General features: G+C 50.0%; 7 protein-coding genes across 7 annotated transcripts in view; 3 read left to right on the top strand and 4 right to left on the bottom strand.

The window, feature by feature from the left end:
* The window catches only part of ASPZODRAFT_164680 (hypothetical protein), a gene marked incomplete at both ends in the record, with an annotated part of 4,057 nt that extends 3,994 nt beyond the window's left edge, over positions 1 to 63 (top strand). The window contains one exon of the mRNA XM_022726682.1: positions 49 to 63. Coding sequence (XP_022583620.1) covers positions 49 to 63 — 15 coding nt within the window. The remainder of the gene's footprint in view (positions 1 to 48) is intronic.
* Positions 64 to 578: 515 nt separating this feature from the next.
* On the bottom strand, positions 579 to 3,116 carry ASPZODRAFT_13846 (hypothetical protein; the record flags this gene model as incomplete). Its single annotated transcript, XM_022724457.1, has 4 exons — positions 579 to 1,979; positions 2,042 to 2,431; positions 2,497 to 2,764; positions 2,830 to 3,116. The coding sequence occupies 4 exons, from the start codon at positions 3,114 to 3,116 to the stop codon at positions 579 to 581; spliced, it is 2,346 nt and encodes a 781-aa protein (XP_022583619.1).
* Positions 3,117 to 5,497: 2,381 nt separating this feature from the next.
* ASPZODRAFT_150045 (hypothetical protein) lies at positions 5,498 to 6,595 on the bottom strand (the record flags this gene model as incomplete). Its single annotated transcript, XM_022725564.1, has 5 exons — positions 5,498 to 5,629; positions 5,726 to 5,931; positions 5,991 to 6,144; positions 6,214 to 6,306; positions 6,539 to 6,595. The coding sequence occupies 5 exons, from the start codon at positions 6,593 to 6,595 to the stop codon at positions 5,498 to 5,500; spliced, it is 642 nt and encodes a 213-aa protein (XP_022583618.1).
* Positions 6,596 to 7,079: 484 nt separating this feature from the next.
* On the bottom strand, positions 7,080 to 8,255 carry ASPZODRAFT_1397650 (hypothetical protein). The gene is made up of 5 exons (XM_022724591.1): positions 8,071 to 8,255; positions 7,972 to 8,025; positions 7,841 to 7,913; positions 7,423 to 7,787; positions 7,080 to 7,354 (listed from the first exon to the last, which is right to left on the bottom strand). The coding sequence occupies exons 1-5, from the start codon at positions 8,134 to 8,136 to the stop codon at positions 7,223 to 7,225; spliced, it is 690 nt and encodes a 229-aa protein (XP_022583617.1). The 5' UTR covers positions 8,137 to 8,255; the 3' UTR covers positions 7,080 to 7,222.
* A 738-nt stretch (positions 8,256 to 8,993) lies between these two features.
* ASPZODRAFT_157569 (hypothetical protein) lies at positions 8,994 to 12,100 on the top strand (the record flags this gene model as incomplete). Its single annotated transcript, XM_022726317.1, has 7 exons — positions 8,994 to 9,542; positions 9,607 to 9,912; positions 9,973 to 10,173; positions 10,231 to 10,449; positions 10,507 to 10,732; positions 10,799 to 11,475; positions 11,596 to 12,100. The coding sequence occupies 7 exons, from the start codon at positions 8,994 to 8,996 to the stop codon at positions 11,746 to 11,748; spliced, it is 2,331 nt and encodes a 776-aa protein (XP_022583616.1). The 3' UTR covers positions 11,749 to 12,100.
* A 132-nt stretch (positions 12,101 to 12,232) lies between these two features.
* ASPZODRAFT_129505 (hypothetical protein) lies at positions 12,233 to 12,956 on the top strand. The gene is made up of 3 exons (XM_022722281.1): positions 12,233 to 12,584; positions 12,649 to 12,772; positions 12,843 to 12,956. The coding sequence occupies exons 1-3, from the start codon at positions 12,421 to 12,423 to the stop codon at positions 12,900 to 12,902; spliced, it is 348 nt and encodes a 115-aa protein (XP_022583615.1). The 5' UTR covers positions 12,233 to 12,420; the 3' UTR covers positions 12,903 to 12,956.
* A 253-nt stretch (positions 12,957 to 13,209) lies between these two features.
* Positions 13,210 to 15,416, bottom strand: ASPZODRAFT_157567 (hypothetical protein; the record flags this gene model as incomplete). Its single annotated transcript, XM_022726316.1, has 3 exons — positions 15,165 to 15,416; positions 14,777 to 15,093; positions 13,210 to 14,079 (listed from the first exon to the last, which is right to left on the bottom strand). The coding sequence occupies exons 1-3, from the start codon at positions 15,220 to 15,222 to the stop codon at positions 13,210 to 13,212; spliced, it is 1,245 nt and encodes a 414-aa protein (XP_022583614.1). The 5' UTR covers positions 15,223 to 15,416.
* Positions 15,417 to 15,631: the final 215 nt, after the last annotated feature.

Raw genomic sequence — 15,631 nt, 5'->3', positions numbered from 1 at the left:
CTTGGAAACAATCCTTCAAAAACCACTTACTAAATTTTTCTATTTCAGGGAATCAACCAATAACATAGGCCCTCCACAGTCCTTACACACACATTTTTTCGGCGTTGCGGATGGTGTCGCGTGCTTGCCTCGACTGCTTGATACCCGATACCCTTTCACTAGTAGATTTATTTTTTGACCTTTGACCCCTTTATGTAAACGGTGATGATCACCTTTGGATTTTCCGTTTTCCTCGTTTCATTGGTGGTACTCTTTAGAAATAGAGATGGCAGCAATCAATTCATACGCTGGGCAGTACTTAGAGTAAGCATGTTTTTCGAACCATTCAAATCTAAATAAGCGTTTTTATAACGCATTGAGCTACTTCTCCCATTGATGAATATGAGTCAGTACAATCTAAGAATTACCCCCTAATTGCTCTTATTGACAATTTTGGATAAAGTGTCCGTAGTTAATTACATGAAGATGAAGGAAGTCAGGCTCTTCGAGCAGGCAACAATCTTGGACTGATTGTTCAACGGTAGATCGCATCAAGGTTCCAAGAGTAGCAAGTGCCTTTGTATGGAGGTATCTAGGGATTAGTTGGTCGCGTACGGCGGCAGATCGGCAGGAGGAAAGCAGCGGTCCGGATAGTCAGGATTATTCCCCCACCAGGTCGGGAAGCTGAGGTTGGGGAGATCGACGATGAAGACGCCAACCAAAGTCATCAATTGCGTGCCACAGTCCAGCCCGACGCCAGTCAGGTAGTTGTACTTGCGCCACCACGCGGGCTTGTACTTGCGGAGATAGCCCATGAAGGTGATGGCGGTCAGAAAGGACATGAAAAAGTTGGCCATGGGGTAGTACGGCCAGTTGGTGCCGGCGAGGAACATGAGGGTGGGATTGAAGCGGGTCTCGAGCTTCCAGTGAGGCTTCCAGCGGTGGACCAGCCAGACGGCAAGGACGGCGGCAGGGCCGACCAGGAAGGAGTAATACACCCAGGGGTAGCGGTCGGCGAAAAACCGTTTAGGCCCCAGGATGCCCCAGATGATGGAGGTGGAGTAGAAGTAGCGGCTGTTGACGGCATCCCAGTTGTTGGAGCTCAGCTCACCATCCAGATAGCGCCGCTCGTGGGTAATGAGGATCTGGGAAACACCATAGTTGACGAAGGGCCCTAGCAAGGTGCCCCAAACCTGGCCGATGAACATCTCGCGCTCTGGGATCTTCATGTAGAAGCCAAACTTATAGTCCGAGATGAGGTTCAGGTTTTGCTCGAGTACCGCGTACCCGTAGGTATATGCGGCGAGCATTGCTGTTGGCTGGCCAGGGAAGAGGAAGCCACCAAGCAAGTCACTGAACATGCCCATGCCGACTGCGGTATTGGCAACAGCCCAGAGGATACCGTTGGGCCAGGTCATGAGGAAGGAGACCAGACAGATCACAATGAACCCCCACCAGGGCATGCGAATCTGGCCCTCGTAGAGGCCCGCGATGGCCAAGCCGGAGCAGATGGCCAACAGGGTGAGATACCACCAGTGAGGCACACGCTTCTGATAGGACATGATCTTCAAGTACGGGTCGTCGTAATCGTTGTATCTGTTTGAGAAGGCGTCGCGGAGGCCATTCCATGCTTCCTTGCCATACCAGAGCAGGGCATACATCAGGGACGCGGATAGGGCGGCAAACCCCCAAAACCAGTAGAAGACGTATGAGGGAGCCCAGTATGGGGAACCGTATTCCGCGTACGCTGTCTCATTGAGTGTGTTGCTGGCAGTCAGAATGTTGGTGACATCGTACGTGCTGCCATTGGCCGTGTAGGTGCCCGTGTCCATCGGTGCAAATGTCTGTGCGTTCATCGTGTTGGTGAAGTAGATGATAGGGTACAGAACCCAACAGATAAAAATGGTGAACAGGGCAGTATTCATGGTAGACCAAAGTGGGGTGTAGAGGGGCGAGAAGAAGGCGCCATAGTTCCAGTCGATTGACAGGTCGAGGAGACCCTGAGGAAAGGAGAAGAAAACACAGGTTAGTCTTAATATCTAAGAGGGAGAGAGAGTCTTACGAATCCATAAGTCCCTGAACCCAGCACCCAGGCCTTCCAGTTGCCGTGACCCATCCAACAGATAATCGGCATGGTGCTCAGGAGCGGGAAGATGACCTGCGGGAACCATTCCCAGATGAATGCAGTGGCGGCAACAATGGCGAAGTACTTCAATGCCTTCTTTGTGGCAGAGGGGTTGTGGTGCATGGCATTAAACAGTGTGATATTCGGCAATACACCTGGATAGTACATTGTCGGGGGGCGGACTAGGATATCACGCAGCAGACCCGCGAAGCCATAGCCGATCATCTGGGTGGTGATGAGAAAGGCGATAGACCAGCCCGCGTTTAGCGACTCTCCGTAGAAGAGCTCAATGGCCGAGAGGGGACCAAGGCCGAAAGCTGTGTAGCACTGGAAGTGATAAGCATATAGTATAGAATAGAGGTGACAGTACCAAGGAGATATAAGTAGCTTACACTACCCCAGTATGCGACAACGACGAGTGCGTGCTCCTTTGCATTCCACGGTGCCGGGTTAGGATTCCATTTAAAGCCGAACCAGTTGAACTCGCGGTTAGGAAGGTAGTTGGCCATGGCGACACCCATTCCCCAGGAGAGCAACTGGACGGCATAACTGGTGACGGTAACATAGTATGGCTTGAAGTAGTAGAAGGTCGAAAGCGCGCAGCCGACCACAACCCAGAAAGTCGACAGCATCCAGAAGCGGAAGGTCAGGATCGGCTCCCTAGAAGCGCACGATCATTTTAGCCTTATAGACGTTTGGTCATTACCGGCAACGAGACAACTTACGTCGGGTCATTCTTCAGATCGACCGTCTTGGCCACAAGCTCAATGGGATAGTTCTTCAGACGAGGGTCAACGTAGACATCGTCCGAATCGGGGGCGATACCCTGGCCCAGAGGAACATCACTGAAATCGCCTTTAAGATCCTTGGTAGACAGGAAGCCCTGGGCGTGAATCTCGACGTCCGTCTGGTTATCAGAGGCGCTCTCCTCCGACAGCCGCAGATCACCCTTCTTCTCAATGCTTGAGGTGGGCTCGTGCGATGCTGGAGAGTCCTCTACAATGCCAGGCATGGTAACGGATTATCCTGATTTCAGGACTCAGAAAAGGAGCAGATCCAGTGGCGAGAGAAAAGGCCGCTGGAGAAGGGAAACAGAGAGATTATCGAGGGGTAGTGGCGATCATTGTACTTGCTTTATAGCCCCTTGCTCACCTCACATCTCTTCTCTTTGTCCTTCCCTTCCCCTTGAACTTTTGTATGCAGTGATAGCGATCTCTGATCAGTCTGGAAAATTCCAGGCTGCAAAGCCCTGGTCGGTCATTCGTAGGGAACTACGAAGTACGCCAGTGGTGTCGTTTAGGGTTATCAAAACGGCTATCGTAGGCCATCGTCGCATGATCCGGCCTGTAAACCGAGGTCAATGATTGGGAAGATTGTTGCTAACGGATTGAAAGAAGTTGGTCAACTGGCCGATAAGCGCTGCAGTGTCAGACATGGTAAATGATAGGTAAAGGTCCGTGAGTCGGAGGAAGAAAGACAACTGCTTACAGTGCTTCAATCCCACTGGTGCCTGCCGCCTGGGGTTGCAACTGACACCCGCAGAGAACCGGCCATCCGCACCTATTTGCATCTTGGCTGAGGACATGGATGCGGTGATTGGTAGGGTTCAGAAATAATGAAAAGATACATCGGCAGATACCCAGGTCGAGATACATCATCTCTCATCATTCTAGCACCGTTGAGGAAGGATATTGAGGGGGCCAACCCCATCGGCTTTCCCCCTCTCTCTGTCCTCCAGGGGGCCCTGGTCCTCCTGCCATCCGACGCGGGCGTGGAAAAAGGCTAAAACGGGTGCCCAAGGGTGCCAACTAATATCAAAAAATTAATATATTCTCCTCACCTCCCTCGGAGGCACCTTACCATTCAATTCTTCGAAATACCAGCTGGTCTGCCACCTTCCAACTCCCCTCCACGAGCCCCAAACACTGGGCTGAACGTATCCTTTTCCAGAGCTCGGCCATCTGCGGTGTACTCCGCACTGCGTGTGGGTCATGGAGCTGGGATGTCTTCCATTCTGTCGGATTATCATGGTGGCTTCCTAGGCTAGGTTCGCTTTGGAACTAACCATACCCAGTAGCCGGCGAGTTCCTATTCTCTCACTGTCCAGCCTGATGATCCGACAGGACAGTCCAGCCAGGTGAACCGTACGTAGAGTTTGAATCTTCTGTTCGTTTGTGTTCTCTAGTTGTACCGATACTTCTCCATTATTAGCAGTGGTCGAGTAAATCAATAGTAATCCCCGAAGATGTGGTTTTCTCTCACGCGACCGAACATATTGTGGGCTTTGTGGCACCCCTACCCGGCAGCATACGCGTACTCGCGTCGTTGAACAGGGTTGAATCAGTACCATTTCAGAGAAGGATTTTGTAGCTGGTAACGAGAGGGGCACATGATGCATTGTCCCAAATTCCCAATGACTCGGTAGAGTTCTAGCCTGCCGTTTATATGGGGACCCAGGGTGTATTAAGTGAGTCCCGACAGGAAGGTCAGTCAGCGGAGATCCGACGGGTCTGGGGAGGAGGAGGAGAGACTGTTATATGATAACTCGAGGGGGGGAAGATAAAGCAGGCATCCCCATGTGCAATTTCGATTGAAAAGATTTCGGAGAACAGGATAGAGAAGAGGATTCCTTTAATATAAGGTGCTCGACCTTGCGAGCATAAGGCGCCGGCCTGCTCAGGTCATCCTGGGGGGCTTCTAGCCTGTGCCGTAGGGAGCGTGCGTCAGACCAGGAGACAAAGGGTATTGGACGAGATAAGGGCTTTCGGTCTGAACTATACCTTCTATAGGACTGCCTGGGTATTCAAATGAACGAGATGGGATTCGATTGCCTTGATCCGATGGCTGTGGCTTCGGGAAATGGCTCTTTGAGTTGGGAGTTCGAAAAAGGGAGAGGCCCTGTTACTAAACTGTAGGTACTTCGCAACTGGATCTACTCTGTAACTATAGGTACTACCTAGGATTGTTCAAGGATAGGTACCTAGTAATTAGGTACCTGATAATTATGCCCGATTGACAATTTACTAATGGCCTCAGGCATTAAGCAGTCATCTACTCCAACGCCCATAACTATGATCTCGCAACTAAGATAGCGGAGGCCCCCCCGTTGTGATGACTTTTTTTATGCCATTGCCGTGTGATCGTTTTATCGTTTCAAAAGCAAGAAGACAGGAGTCTAGACTATTGTAGTGATAAGATTGAAATTGAAAAGAAAATGCATAATCGTGCCAGCTCTCTCCTGCACTTCATCCTCCCCCCCACCAAACCGCTGTTCGTAGTATCGTGATTTTCCAAGCCAGCAGCAGATCCCAAAGCACCTTGGACGAATTGCAACCCCAGTCGACTGGGGTTGGTTACGTGCCAGGTCACTTCGCGCCGATGTAAATGCGCTGTTTACAAGTCGGCGTCATCCTCGTCAGGCAGAGCTTGCTGGGTGGCAGCCGCCATCTCGTCCTCGTACTGCTTCATGAGCTCGGCGCTGACCTGAACCTCGGGAGGAGCAAGGGCGGGAGCGGCGACGAATTCCTAAAAAGTTTTGGTTAGCAAGATGACGGCGTGGAGAGGGAGAGGGAGAGGGAGAGGGAGAGAGAGAGAGAGAGAGAGATAAGCGAGGATGCTCACCAGTTGGGGGTTGCCAACGAGTTTCCGGGCAAGCCAGAGGAAGGGCTTTTCGAAGTTGTAGTTGGACTTGGCGGAGATGTCGTAGTACTGGAGGTTCTTCTTGCGGTGGAAGGTGATGGTCTTGGCCTTCACCTTGCGCTCCTTGACATCGACCTTGTTACCGCAAAGGACGATCGGGATGTTCTCGCAGACACGGACAAGATCACCTATGGAAATTCATTAGCAGGCTGCTGCAACTATCAAAGCAAAGGAGGAGAATACTCACGGTGCCAGTTGGGGACGTTCTTGTAGGTGATGCGGGAGGTGACATCGAACATGATGATACCGCACTGGCCGTTGATGTAGTATCCATCTCTGAGACCACCGAACTTCTCCTGGCCGGCAGTATCCCATACGTCGAACTGGATCTCACCGAAGTTCTGTCGAGGGAGTTAGTCGAAACAGACGTTGACAATTCACGATCAAAGCGGGGTTCTGGCGGGGCATACGGTGCTGAACTTGAGAGGGTGCACTTCGACACCGAGAGTTGCGATATACTTCTTCTCAAACTCGCCAGTCAAGTGACGCTTGACGAAGGTGGTCTGTTATGTGTTGGAAATTTTCTCGCGTTAGCATGGACCGCCACCGCCGCAAGCAAAGATTTTTTTTCTTCTCTGACGTCGCTCCGCAGGAGGGGGAACTCCTGGGAGAAGGAGGGGTGTGAACGGTCATCGCACGACAAAGCCATTTTTATCGATGCCGACTAATAGTTCAAACCCAGAGCGCGATGGACACACCCTCCATGCAGAATCGATATGGGGGGTTTGTACTTGCCTTTCCAGTACCACCGTCACCGACCAGGACAAGCTTGAAGGTGGGCACCTGAGCCATGATGTTTATGTGACGTTGAAAATCAGGGAAAATGGAGATTCAGAAGGTTGGGAAAAAATCGACGGCCACGTAGACTTGCAAGCGAGGCAAAAAAAAACGTTGCGTTTAACAAAAGCCCAACGGTGGAAACCAGGGGAGTTGTCGAAAGAGAAATACAGGGCTGGTGATCGAATTTTTGCCCCGACAGGCGCTCACAAACAACACCACTCTTCTGCCGGTCACGTGGCTTCCGGTCCCTGGGCGGCTGGGCCTGAGGCGACAAGGCGGTGTGCAGGTCAGCCCTTGCAGAGTCTGTTTTTTCTTTTTGGAGGCTCCGTAGAGGTAGAGTGGTATAGTATGTAGTGTGTGGATAGCTAGAAACCTAGGGGAATTGGAAGTTATAGAAAGTATTTATATTCTTCTCAATTCAAAGTAATTAAGGGCTTTCACGGTACGGAGTACGCCAGTCGTCCATCTGCTATGGTGCCTAGCCGGAAAACAAACGACCGGCAAGGTAGCCTGAAGAAGCTTTAGTAATCACAGCTTCAGGGGTCGTCGATCATCAATTATTGATTCATTGATTCGTTCAGCATCATGATTTTTTGTATCTTGTCTCGAGCATTGTGACACGCGAGAGCGAATCAGGTCTCATAGAGGAACCAGATGGCATCCTAGTAGACCTCGACCACCCCAGCCTTGCCGCGGTGTGAGCTGCAAGTCCAGCTCTGTAGTATCAGGACCAGAATCTTCTTTACGGACGACTTTGACGGTTAAAGGGCGCTTCTACCAGTTAGCAGACGAAGAGCGAATAGCAAAATCTGCACAGCGAAGCCAAGAAATCAGCCTACCCCTTCGCTCTGCTGAACGACCTGTGCCACCCTCGACAGGCGCTCGTGATTCATCCAGTGGACGCCCCCAAAGCTTCGGATCGTGTCTCCGGCCTGCAACCCGGCTTGAGCGGCAGGGCTGTCGGGGACCACGCTGTTTACTCTTGCAAACGGACGGCCCAGCATTCCGGTCTCTGCAAGATTATCACGGGCCGGTTGCCCGGTGGATGCAGCCTGTGCATTCCCCATAGCCGTTGTATCTGTGGCTGTAGCGCCTTGAGCGCGCTGGAGATTGGCAAAATGCTCGTGCAGCCCGCCCTCCAATCTTTTCATCACTTCTTTATGATCGGTTCGCAGGTGGATGATCCGCGCACGGGTCGTTCGGACTGGTAAATTTTTAGAATAATGTGTTCTGCGGTACAAGCCTAGGCACACGTACTCTGAGCGATATCGATGTCGTCGCGGGGAAAGCCGTCGAAGGTAGTAAGGGAAGTGTTCATGTTCACGCCATGCTGGATCACATCAGATCAGTCGAAAACCCAGAGTCAAGCGATTCATTTCATCTCTCACAGAACTCAAAACACTGCTGAGAGCCGACAGCTCTGCTTCGATACGCTCTTTTTCCTCCATCAAGCCGACCATGGAGAGCTTCGACAGATCGCGGGGTGCCCCGCCGGACGCAGGTCCAGAGGGGACAGTTGGAGCGTGGATATTATCGTCCATGGGGATTCCCATATTTCATGAGATCTGGAAACGCGATCAGATCATCCTAGAATGCAAGAGGGGGATACAGAGAAGTCGTTGTGACGATCTGGATAGCTATCGGTGGGTAGAAGAAGTGCGGGCAGCAACTTAAACCGCCTGGAACCAGTGGGGATCACTCAGAGATGATCCATGACGGATCTTCATAACAGTTTTGACGAATTAGGTACGTACTCGACTTTCTAGATGGTTTTATAGAATTTTAATCCTAACTATCCAGTATTTACGAAGCATGAGGTACATTTTATAAAGAGATGGCGCTTTTTATATGGAGCAAGCTGCCATTCCCTCCAAAAATAATACGGACAAACCCTTAATGGCGACATCTTCAGAAATGACCCCTGGATCAAGTTCTGTGTTCTATCACCTGTCTTCAAATAGATGGAAGAGAGCTTACTCACTGCAACTGATGGCATGTTTCGTGTTTCAAGTCCTTTCTTGATGCCAGAACTACTAATCGTGTCCATTGCAGCTCTCAGCAGGCAAATCATGATGCTTGAGTAGAAGCATTCGAGAACTGTTCATCTAGCATTACCTAGGTAGTATCTGCTAGAAATGGTTATAATCATTAAGGAAACAAGAGCTGTTCTTATGCTGAGAGAGACAAGAATAAGGCCCAGGCATAAAAAGCCCCTTCCTTCTTTGGAATAACTTCGCCAAGTAGAAAAACTTCCTCCCATTGTGACTTCCTCTACTGATAAACTCTCTCAATGGCTCCCACCTGGATATCCTTAGTTGTCACATGAAATGTATCTTTTAATTAGCCACCACCAGTGTTTATGCTGTGTTTCTCACTCAGCTACTCTTAGCTCTTCTCTCCTCGCAGAGCCATGGGTTCAGAAACAGACGCCGAGACCGAAGAACCGTACCCTTTTTACGATATATCACGGTTCGAGACAAAGGGAGAGGAGGCGGTGGCAGGCTCAGAGCGAGAGGCTCCCGCAAGTGCCTTCAAGAGATGGATGAGCACGTTCCGGTCGAAGAGACCTGTTCTGTCCCAGACGCAGGAGAGAGTCGTTGAGGGCTGGCCCCAGGACCCTGAAACGTTTGGAAACCGCATCATCCCACCTCACAATGGATTTCAAGAGCAGCAGTGGGAGGATATGTCAGGTCGATCATCCTCCTTCCTAGGAACAATAAACACAGCAAGCATAAGCGTCGCAACCCAAAGCGTGATAAGGTCGAGAGCAAACACCCATAGTACTACAAACCAAAGCACACGCTCCGACATTCGACCTTCATTTGACAGCTTAAGACCAACTCTAAGTATTCCTTTGGACGATGCTGCTCAAAATAGGAGCATACAAAGGCGCCAGGTTTTGAACGAAATCCTAAGAACAGAGTCAGAATATGTCGCTGGTCTTAGAGCATTGACTGAAGTACGCCACCAGTATTCTTCTTTTTGATAATTTGGTATTACCTCTGGCTGACGGATATGAGCAGATCCTTGCCATGTTTCTTACTCGCCCCGAACTATATTACAACCTCGAACAGATTCGTGGAATACATGAGAAGTTTCTGGTCCAGCTACAAAATCTGATTCGAAGTTCTGATCCCGCAATGTTAGATGCACCGTTTGCCCAGTCGTCTCATAAGAAGCTGCCCTTTATGGAATTGTCTGGATTCAAAAGAATGCCCAGCCAATCTTGGAAAATTCATAATCCAAGGCACTTGTATGACACCAGAGTCAGCGTGGCCATTGCTGGTCCTTATGAAGCTCTTGAAGTCGCCCGTGAAATAGAAAATCTGGTAAAGCTGATAACTTCCTTCCATCTAGCCTCTTGTACTAATCAGGATGTCGTTATATAGTCTATATCCTTTGTGGCTTACGAGAGATTTTGCACAACGTACGAAGTGCTGGCCGAAGACCTTTCTATCCTCCGGCGTTCCGTGCCCAACTGGCAGCTTTTTGACCGAGGAATCGAAGCACTATCAAAATCAGCGGCATCAATCGAAGGTTGCCGGCAGGAAGATAGCAAGTCTATGACTTTGAACGATCTCTTGATCAAGGCGGGTCATCAAACTCTCTAGCATGATGAACTCATTGCTGATGGTACTGCTTTCTAGCCAATCCAGCGCCTATGCAGGTATACGCTCTTGATACAGGATTTACTGAAGAATACAACTGCGAGTGACTGCCAATCTTCCCATGATGGGATTTACCAGGCCCTGGAGAATGTACGGGCTGTAGTTGCTCGAGTCAATGCAGCCACCGGCAACCCGGTCAACAAGGATCGGGCCCGAAAAACAATTTTGCTACAGGAAAAGCTTCATTTCGCGAGGATGGTAAGACAGTCCTGATCGTATCTTGTTCGGGTATCCGCCGATATCTCACTTTTCTAGTGTCCCCTTCAAAACATATTCCGGCAACTTGGCCCCATTATACAGTGTGGCGTGTTGTATGTTACCTACAATTGCCCCGGGCAAGTCACTGGGGACTACATGGTCTCTGCCCTTTTTAATCGTCACTTTTTGCTGGCCCAATGGAGTGACGATCAACGTCGACTCCAAGCAATCGCATGCTTGTGCATTTCCGACATGAAGATTGACATATTGGAGAATGGCAAAGGTAAGGAAGGCCAAGTCAAGTCTCTGAAAATGTTGCTATTGAGTTGTTGACATATAATACTGGTAGGAATATTTTGTGATTGGTCTTTATTTTCTTGGAAGCTTTCATTTCACCACATTGACAAAGGTTATGAGTTCGTCTTGAGCGCTTCATCAGCTGCTGAAGAAATGCAATGGAAGACAGAGATCATCAAATTAGCTGCGATATTATCGGATGAGCCAAAAGATGGGCCATCAAAAATAGTGAGATGCTCATTCTTGTCGCTAAACCTGGTTGCTGTCGACAGTCCTTTGCAACCAGCTCCTTCTCTGGTCCGCAAAGCTTCTGCATCTGCACTCACAACCTTGCGGTCTGACCATCAACGCGATATGTTGCATGTGAGAATTAAAAAGACGCACTTTCCTCGCGGCTCTGAGGAAACGGCTGCGCAACCAGATGGCGAAATCGAACGACCAAAGGTCCTGTCGAGTGCACGCTCTATTTTGACCTTGACACCGAGAAGGGAAGACCGGATCCGCCTAGAGAAGTTTATCTCGATCATCTATACCAGGGATGTCCTCCCCTTCCCAGGGATGTCTCTCGGTGCCGCAGATCGCTTCACCCGGACAACCAGCCGACTTATTCGGAGAATCAGCTCCCACGCCAATTTCAGTCGACGATCGACTTCACTTACTGTCACTCAAACAGGGTCCATTGACGAAGAAATCTGTTCGCCCAGCTCCTCTAATGGATCTCAGAAGGCTGTGATGCCTCTTTGCAGCCGAGATGACGGAGTGGCTGAGGGATCCGACGACAAGACCATCACAGAACCTTCGGGTCCAGATATTACTCATGAGAGTATGCCGATAATTAGGCCCCTACAGAAAAGAGCCACCGACTCTTCGCTCATTTCGAAGAAAAAGAAGTCACCCTTTGCGGTTGGAGTGCGTAACACGTTTTCTCTTCGGAATCGCAAGAAGCCCCGGTCGAGGACGGAGATAATACGCCTATTGACCGAGAACGAAGATGCAGTATAATGGTCAATTCTTTCACACACAGATTCGTTCTTATTCTATTTCGGCGGAGACAGAAGGGGTAGACTTGAAGCTCTTGCTTGGCCCGACGTAATGATGCGAGGTGTTGATGGGAAGCAAGCAAGGCGACGACGTATGGCCGTCGTTTCTCCACCATTCTCTCCCTCTGAACAACATTCCCTGGGTCGTCATTGAGATTTGGTTTTAGGCGAAAGCGGATCTATTGCTGATCAAAAGGCAATTGCTACTTGTTCTCTTGGCTGGTCATCTCTGGTGGTCGGCACCGATGACGTCGAAGGTCCGCCCGCCGTTCCGTCATGAAGGCTGGCATGCCACTCTGTACTTAAAAAAGCTGGTATTTTCCCTTGCAGCACTCATTATGTTTTAAATTCACACCTTTTAATAAAGCAGATTTGATTACAGATCAATTGGCCTCCTCTCTACCTGTAAACTATTCGTTGTGCGGCTGTGGGTAGACATCTGCAGTGGATCACTTTACTTTCTTGATATCACTGACGTCATCATCCATCATCTCACACGACACTCGTCTGGAGACGAAGCATTTATTGCTCTCGGACCAGCCTCTTTTACCCCTTCTCTCCATTTGAGACCATTCCGAGCTTCCAATTCACTGATTTTATTACGTGTTGAATAAAAAAACATCCCATCATCATCATGCCTCGCTCAAACGACAACACTTCCAAGATCTTCTACAAGGGTCGCTCTGACGACTTTGTCGTCTTCGTGGACGACCTGACCACCCTGAACAACTGGCGGAAGGACAAGAGCGTCCCGCTGACAGACGTCGTCAACGGCTGGAAGATTTTTGTGACTCATAAGTAAGAGATCGTTGAGGAAGTACTATATAGTAGTTCCTGCTAATGGGCTTTTTTCCGCAAATAGACACGGCGCTCAAGGTGTCCTGGACGGGGCCAGCAATGCTAGTCTGGAGAACGAGTTTGGCACCGCCAATGAAGACGATTGCATGGTCAAGATCCTCGAAGGAGGAGAGTATCAGAACTCACCGGTGAGTTCTTCTTCTTCTTCTTCTTCTTCTGGTCTAGAAAGGGTCCCTTCTTACTGACATATATGTGTAGTCGCGCGAATCCCAGGGAGACCGGAACATTAGCAAGGGTCCCTCCGCTATTACCAGGTAGAGAAGGGCTAGGAGTGTCCTTTGAGAGCAGGCTTTTCGGAGTGCAAGATGTCGGTGCCAGTTTCTCCTAAGCCTATTGATATCACTCTTCCTGACACGATATGATCACTTGGAAGGTCTGGCCTGGCTCTACTATTCATTTCCATTACCTCGCAGTAAAGAAGTTCATGAAGAATAATGCATCTAGCAGAACGAGTCAGGTACTGAAAGCATTAAGATATTGATAAATCGATAGCATAGTCCCCATTATGTCATATATATACACACACAAACCCACATATATATATATACATCCATATAGGCTTATTTTAGTCGTGTAGGGTTTCTGATAGACTGCGCTCCTCTCTCTTCTGCGCCACCCATTTACCCAATTCCAACCAGACCGCCTGTTTCTCGGCCAAGCTCATCCCCGCTGCTAGGCCCGAGGTTGTGGTAGCGACAAACACGGGGGCCCCATCCCAGGCTCCCGTTCTGCCCATGTTTTCACGTGGATGCTGCCAGCCGTAGCGGAACTCGTCTTTGCGGATAGGTCGACCATGGCGGACCCGCCAGAGAGCCTCCCAGATACCTTTTCCAACGAGGGCGACTGCTTCGGGCCGTTGGGCAGCGACTTTGGCTTCGAGGACGGGGACGCCGGCGTCCATCTCGGAGCGGGTGAGCATGCTGGCATCACGCGTGGGGCGTTCCACGATGTTCGTATTGCCGACGCTGTACAGCTTGGGGAGACGGTATGTGTCGCTGGGTTGATGGCGGGCGGTGGTGATGCCTGAGGAATGCAGTAGTTTCCAGAAGAGGTTTGATGGGTGGGCATAGGCGTGGCCTGTCGCGCCCGTTAGGATGCCCGGGTTAACGCCGACGAGGAGGAGGATGAGGTTGGGTGGGATGGTGTCGCGGAGGAGGGAGGCCGGCGGGGGGGTGGAAGAGGACGGAGGGCGGGATCGTTTCTTCTTTCGTGGAAAAGAGACAGAACGACTGGACTTGTCGTCTCCAGAGGGGGTTGGATCACGGGAATCTAGCCTTTGTCTGAAGAGGTATCTTGATGGTTGTGATTTGGCTGCTGGCTTTGTTTCTGCTGAAACCTGGGAGCATTTGGCCGTGTGGTAGAACTGGTGAAGCTTGCCATCGAAGCTCAGCTGTTTGTTGACGGGAACATCATTCTCAGCAAAGTAGTTGCTTGTCTGGCCCTCGTCGTCCGAGACAAATCGTTTTGACCCGGGCATTGAGAGAATAGTTAGTAGTACTAGGAAGATTGAACAGCAGCGTATGGAGACCTCCGTACAGTCTGGAAGAATAGTATATCGAAAAGACGCGAATTAGACGCTAGAAAAATGGTTAGTAGTTACGATAGGCCTCCAGCCGTCAGAGATGGCCTAGACTCTTCAGAACAGGAGATGTGGATGAGAGATTGTTCCTATCCAAAGGGAACACAATAGGGGATCCCGGAACGGAGAATTTATCCCAATTAGTGAACGTCGATCAAAGTTAGTACAGTACGTAGTTATCTAGGAACAAACTACCTGGTGATACCTTACGACTGGTCAATTTGACGGAACATCTATTTCCAATTGAAATATCATGGAACTAATATTTGTCTGAAAGAGTCAAGTTATATAAGACCAGTATTAAAGCAGAACCACTGCTGATAATCGAGGGTTACACCAAACCGGGTGCTAGGAATTCCAAACGCCAATTGTCATTTCCATATGCTCATCAAGGGGGTATCATGCATGCTCATCATCTTCGTGCCATTATATTCACATCGCCACCTTCCTCGTCCGAGTAGGTTTGGGTAGCGTCCATGGTACGGCGCATACTTCCTAGAGTCCCAGGTTAGTCAGTTCTACCAGGAGATTGGATGGATGTGTGACAGCATACCTCTCCCTCGCTGTATGCCCAAAAGTAAACAGAGATCCCAATCAGATAGTAGATGGCCACATCCCCCGTCTGGTACATCATAGCCGCAATCAAGGCGCACAATGGGTATAGAGCCAGCCGGACAGCAATGCTGCGGTGGGGGAATGTGCCTGCGAGCGGCTTGAGAGGCCATTCCCATGCGATCGTAAACAGCCCCAAGAGCAAGTTCAGTATCTGAAGGATCGGAACCGGTGTGACGGCCCCATTGAGATTCTTGGAGATGAAATCCCAGAAAACCTTGGGCCAAATGAAGCCCTCGATTGAGCCACCGACTTGCCCTTTGGAGAGAGAAAAAGTCAACAGAAAAGATACAGCAAGGATAATGGTTCTCAAAAAAGAGAACACTTACAAGCTGCCGCTGTCAGAATGATGAGTCGTGCCCAGTGGTTCTTGATTAACCTGCCCATTGTGATTCTTGAATCTAATCACTCCGAGTGAATGCGGGGATATCTAAAAAAGAAACCCTCAAAAAGGCGGGTCCAAAACTACTGGGATCAACACGAGATGCCAGCCCGTTCATATATCGTCAACCGAAGCAGGGATCGTACCCAGGTATGACAAGAACGTCGGAGCGAGAGATAGAAAGCAATCCATTGTCCCGTCCTAAATGTCTGCCCACCATGGAGTACCTTCCTACCTAGGGTAGGTACCTACCTCAGGTAAGGCCATGGATGGTCACTGCACATAGTCCAGACGAGGGCTCTGAATGGTCAGCGTTGGACCTGCCCAGGTGATTTTCCATGGTCTGCCCGCCAATCATTGCAGGAGAAAGGCGGGTGGGGCCAGTGTGACAGCGGCGATACGTACAACGATTGG

Source organism: Penicilliopsis zonata, assembly GCF_001890105.1.
Source record: "Penicilliopsis zonata CBS 506.65 unplaced genomic scaffold ASPZOscaffold_3, whole genome shotgun sequence".
Classification (NCBI taxonomy): Eukaryota; Fungi; Ascomycota; class Eurotiomycetes; order Eurotiales; family Aspergillaceae; genus Penicilliopsis; species Penicilliopsis zonata.
The sequence above is the reverse complement of the archived record's forward strand: the minus strand, read 5'-3'. Positions and strand labels throughout refer to the sequence as shown.

What these genes read in the sequence shown, in the direction of transcription:
- ASPZODRAFT_1397650 (XM_022724591.1), bottom strand. Translation starts at nt 8,136, where the DNA reads ATGGGAATCCCCATGGACGATAATATCCACGCTCCAACTGTCCCCTCT. An exon ending in TCAGCAGTGTTTTGAGTTCT is followed by an intron (nt 7,914 to 7,971) that starts GTGAGAGATGAA and finishes GATGTGATCCAG; the next exon opens with CATGGCGTGAACATGAACAC. An exon ending in TCGTTCAGCAGAGCGAAGGG is followed by an intron (nt 7,355 to 7,422) that starts GTAGGCTGATTT and finishes AACTGGTAGAAG; the next exon opens with CGCCCTTTAACCGTCAAAGT.
- ASPZODRAFT_129505 (XM_022722281.1), top strand. Translation starts at nt 12,421, where the DNA reads ATGCCTCGCTCAAACGACAACACTTCCAAGATCTTCTACAAGGGTCGC. An exon ending in AAGATTTTTGTGACTCATAA is followed by an intron (nt 12,585 to 12,648) that starts GTAAGAGATCGT and finishes TTCCGCAAATAG; the next exon opens with ACACGGCGCTCAAGGTGTCC. An exon ending in GAGAGTATCAGAACTCACCG is followed by an intron (nt 12,773 to 12,842) that starts GTGAGTTCTTCT and finishes ATATATGTGTAG; the next exon opens with TCGCGCGAATCCCAGGGAGA.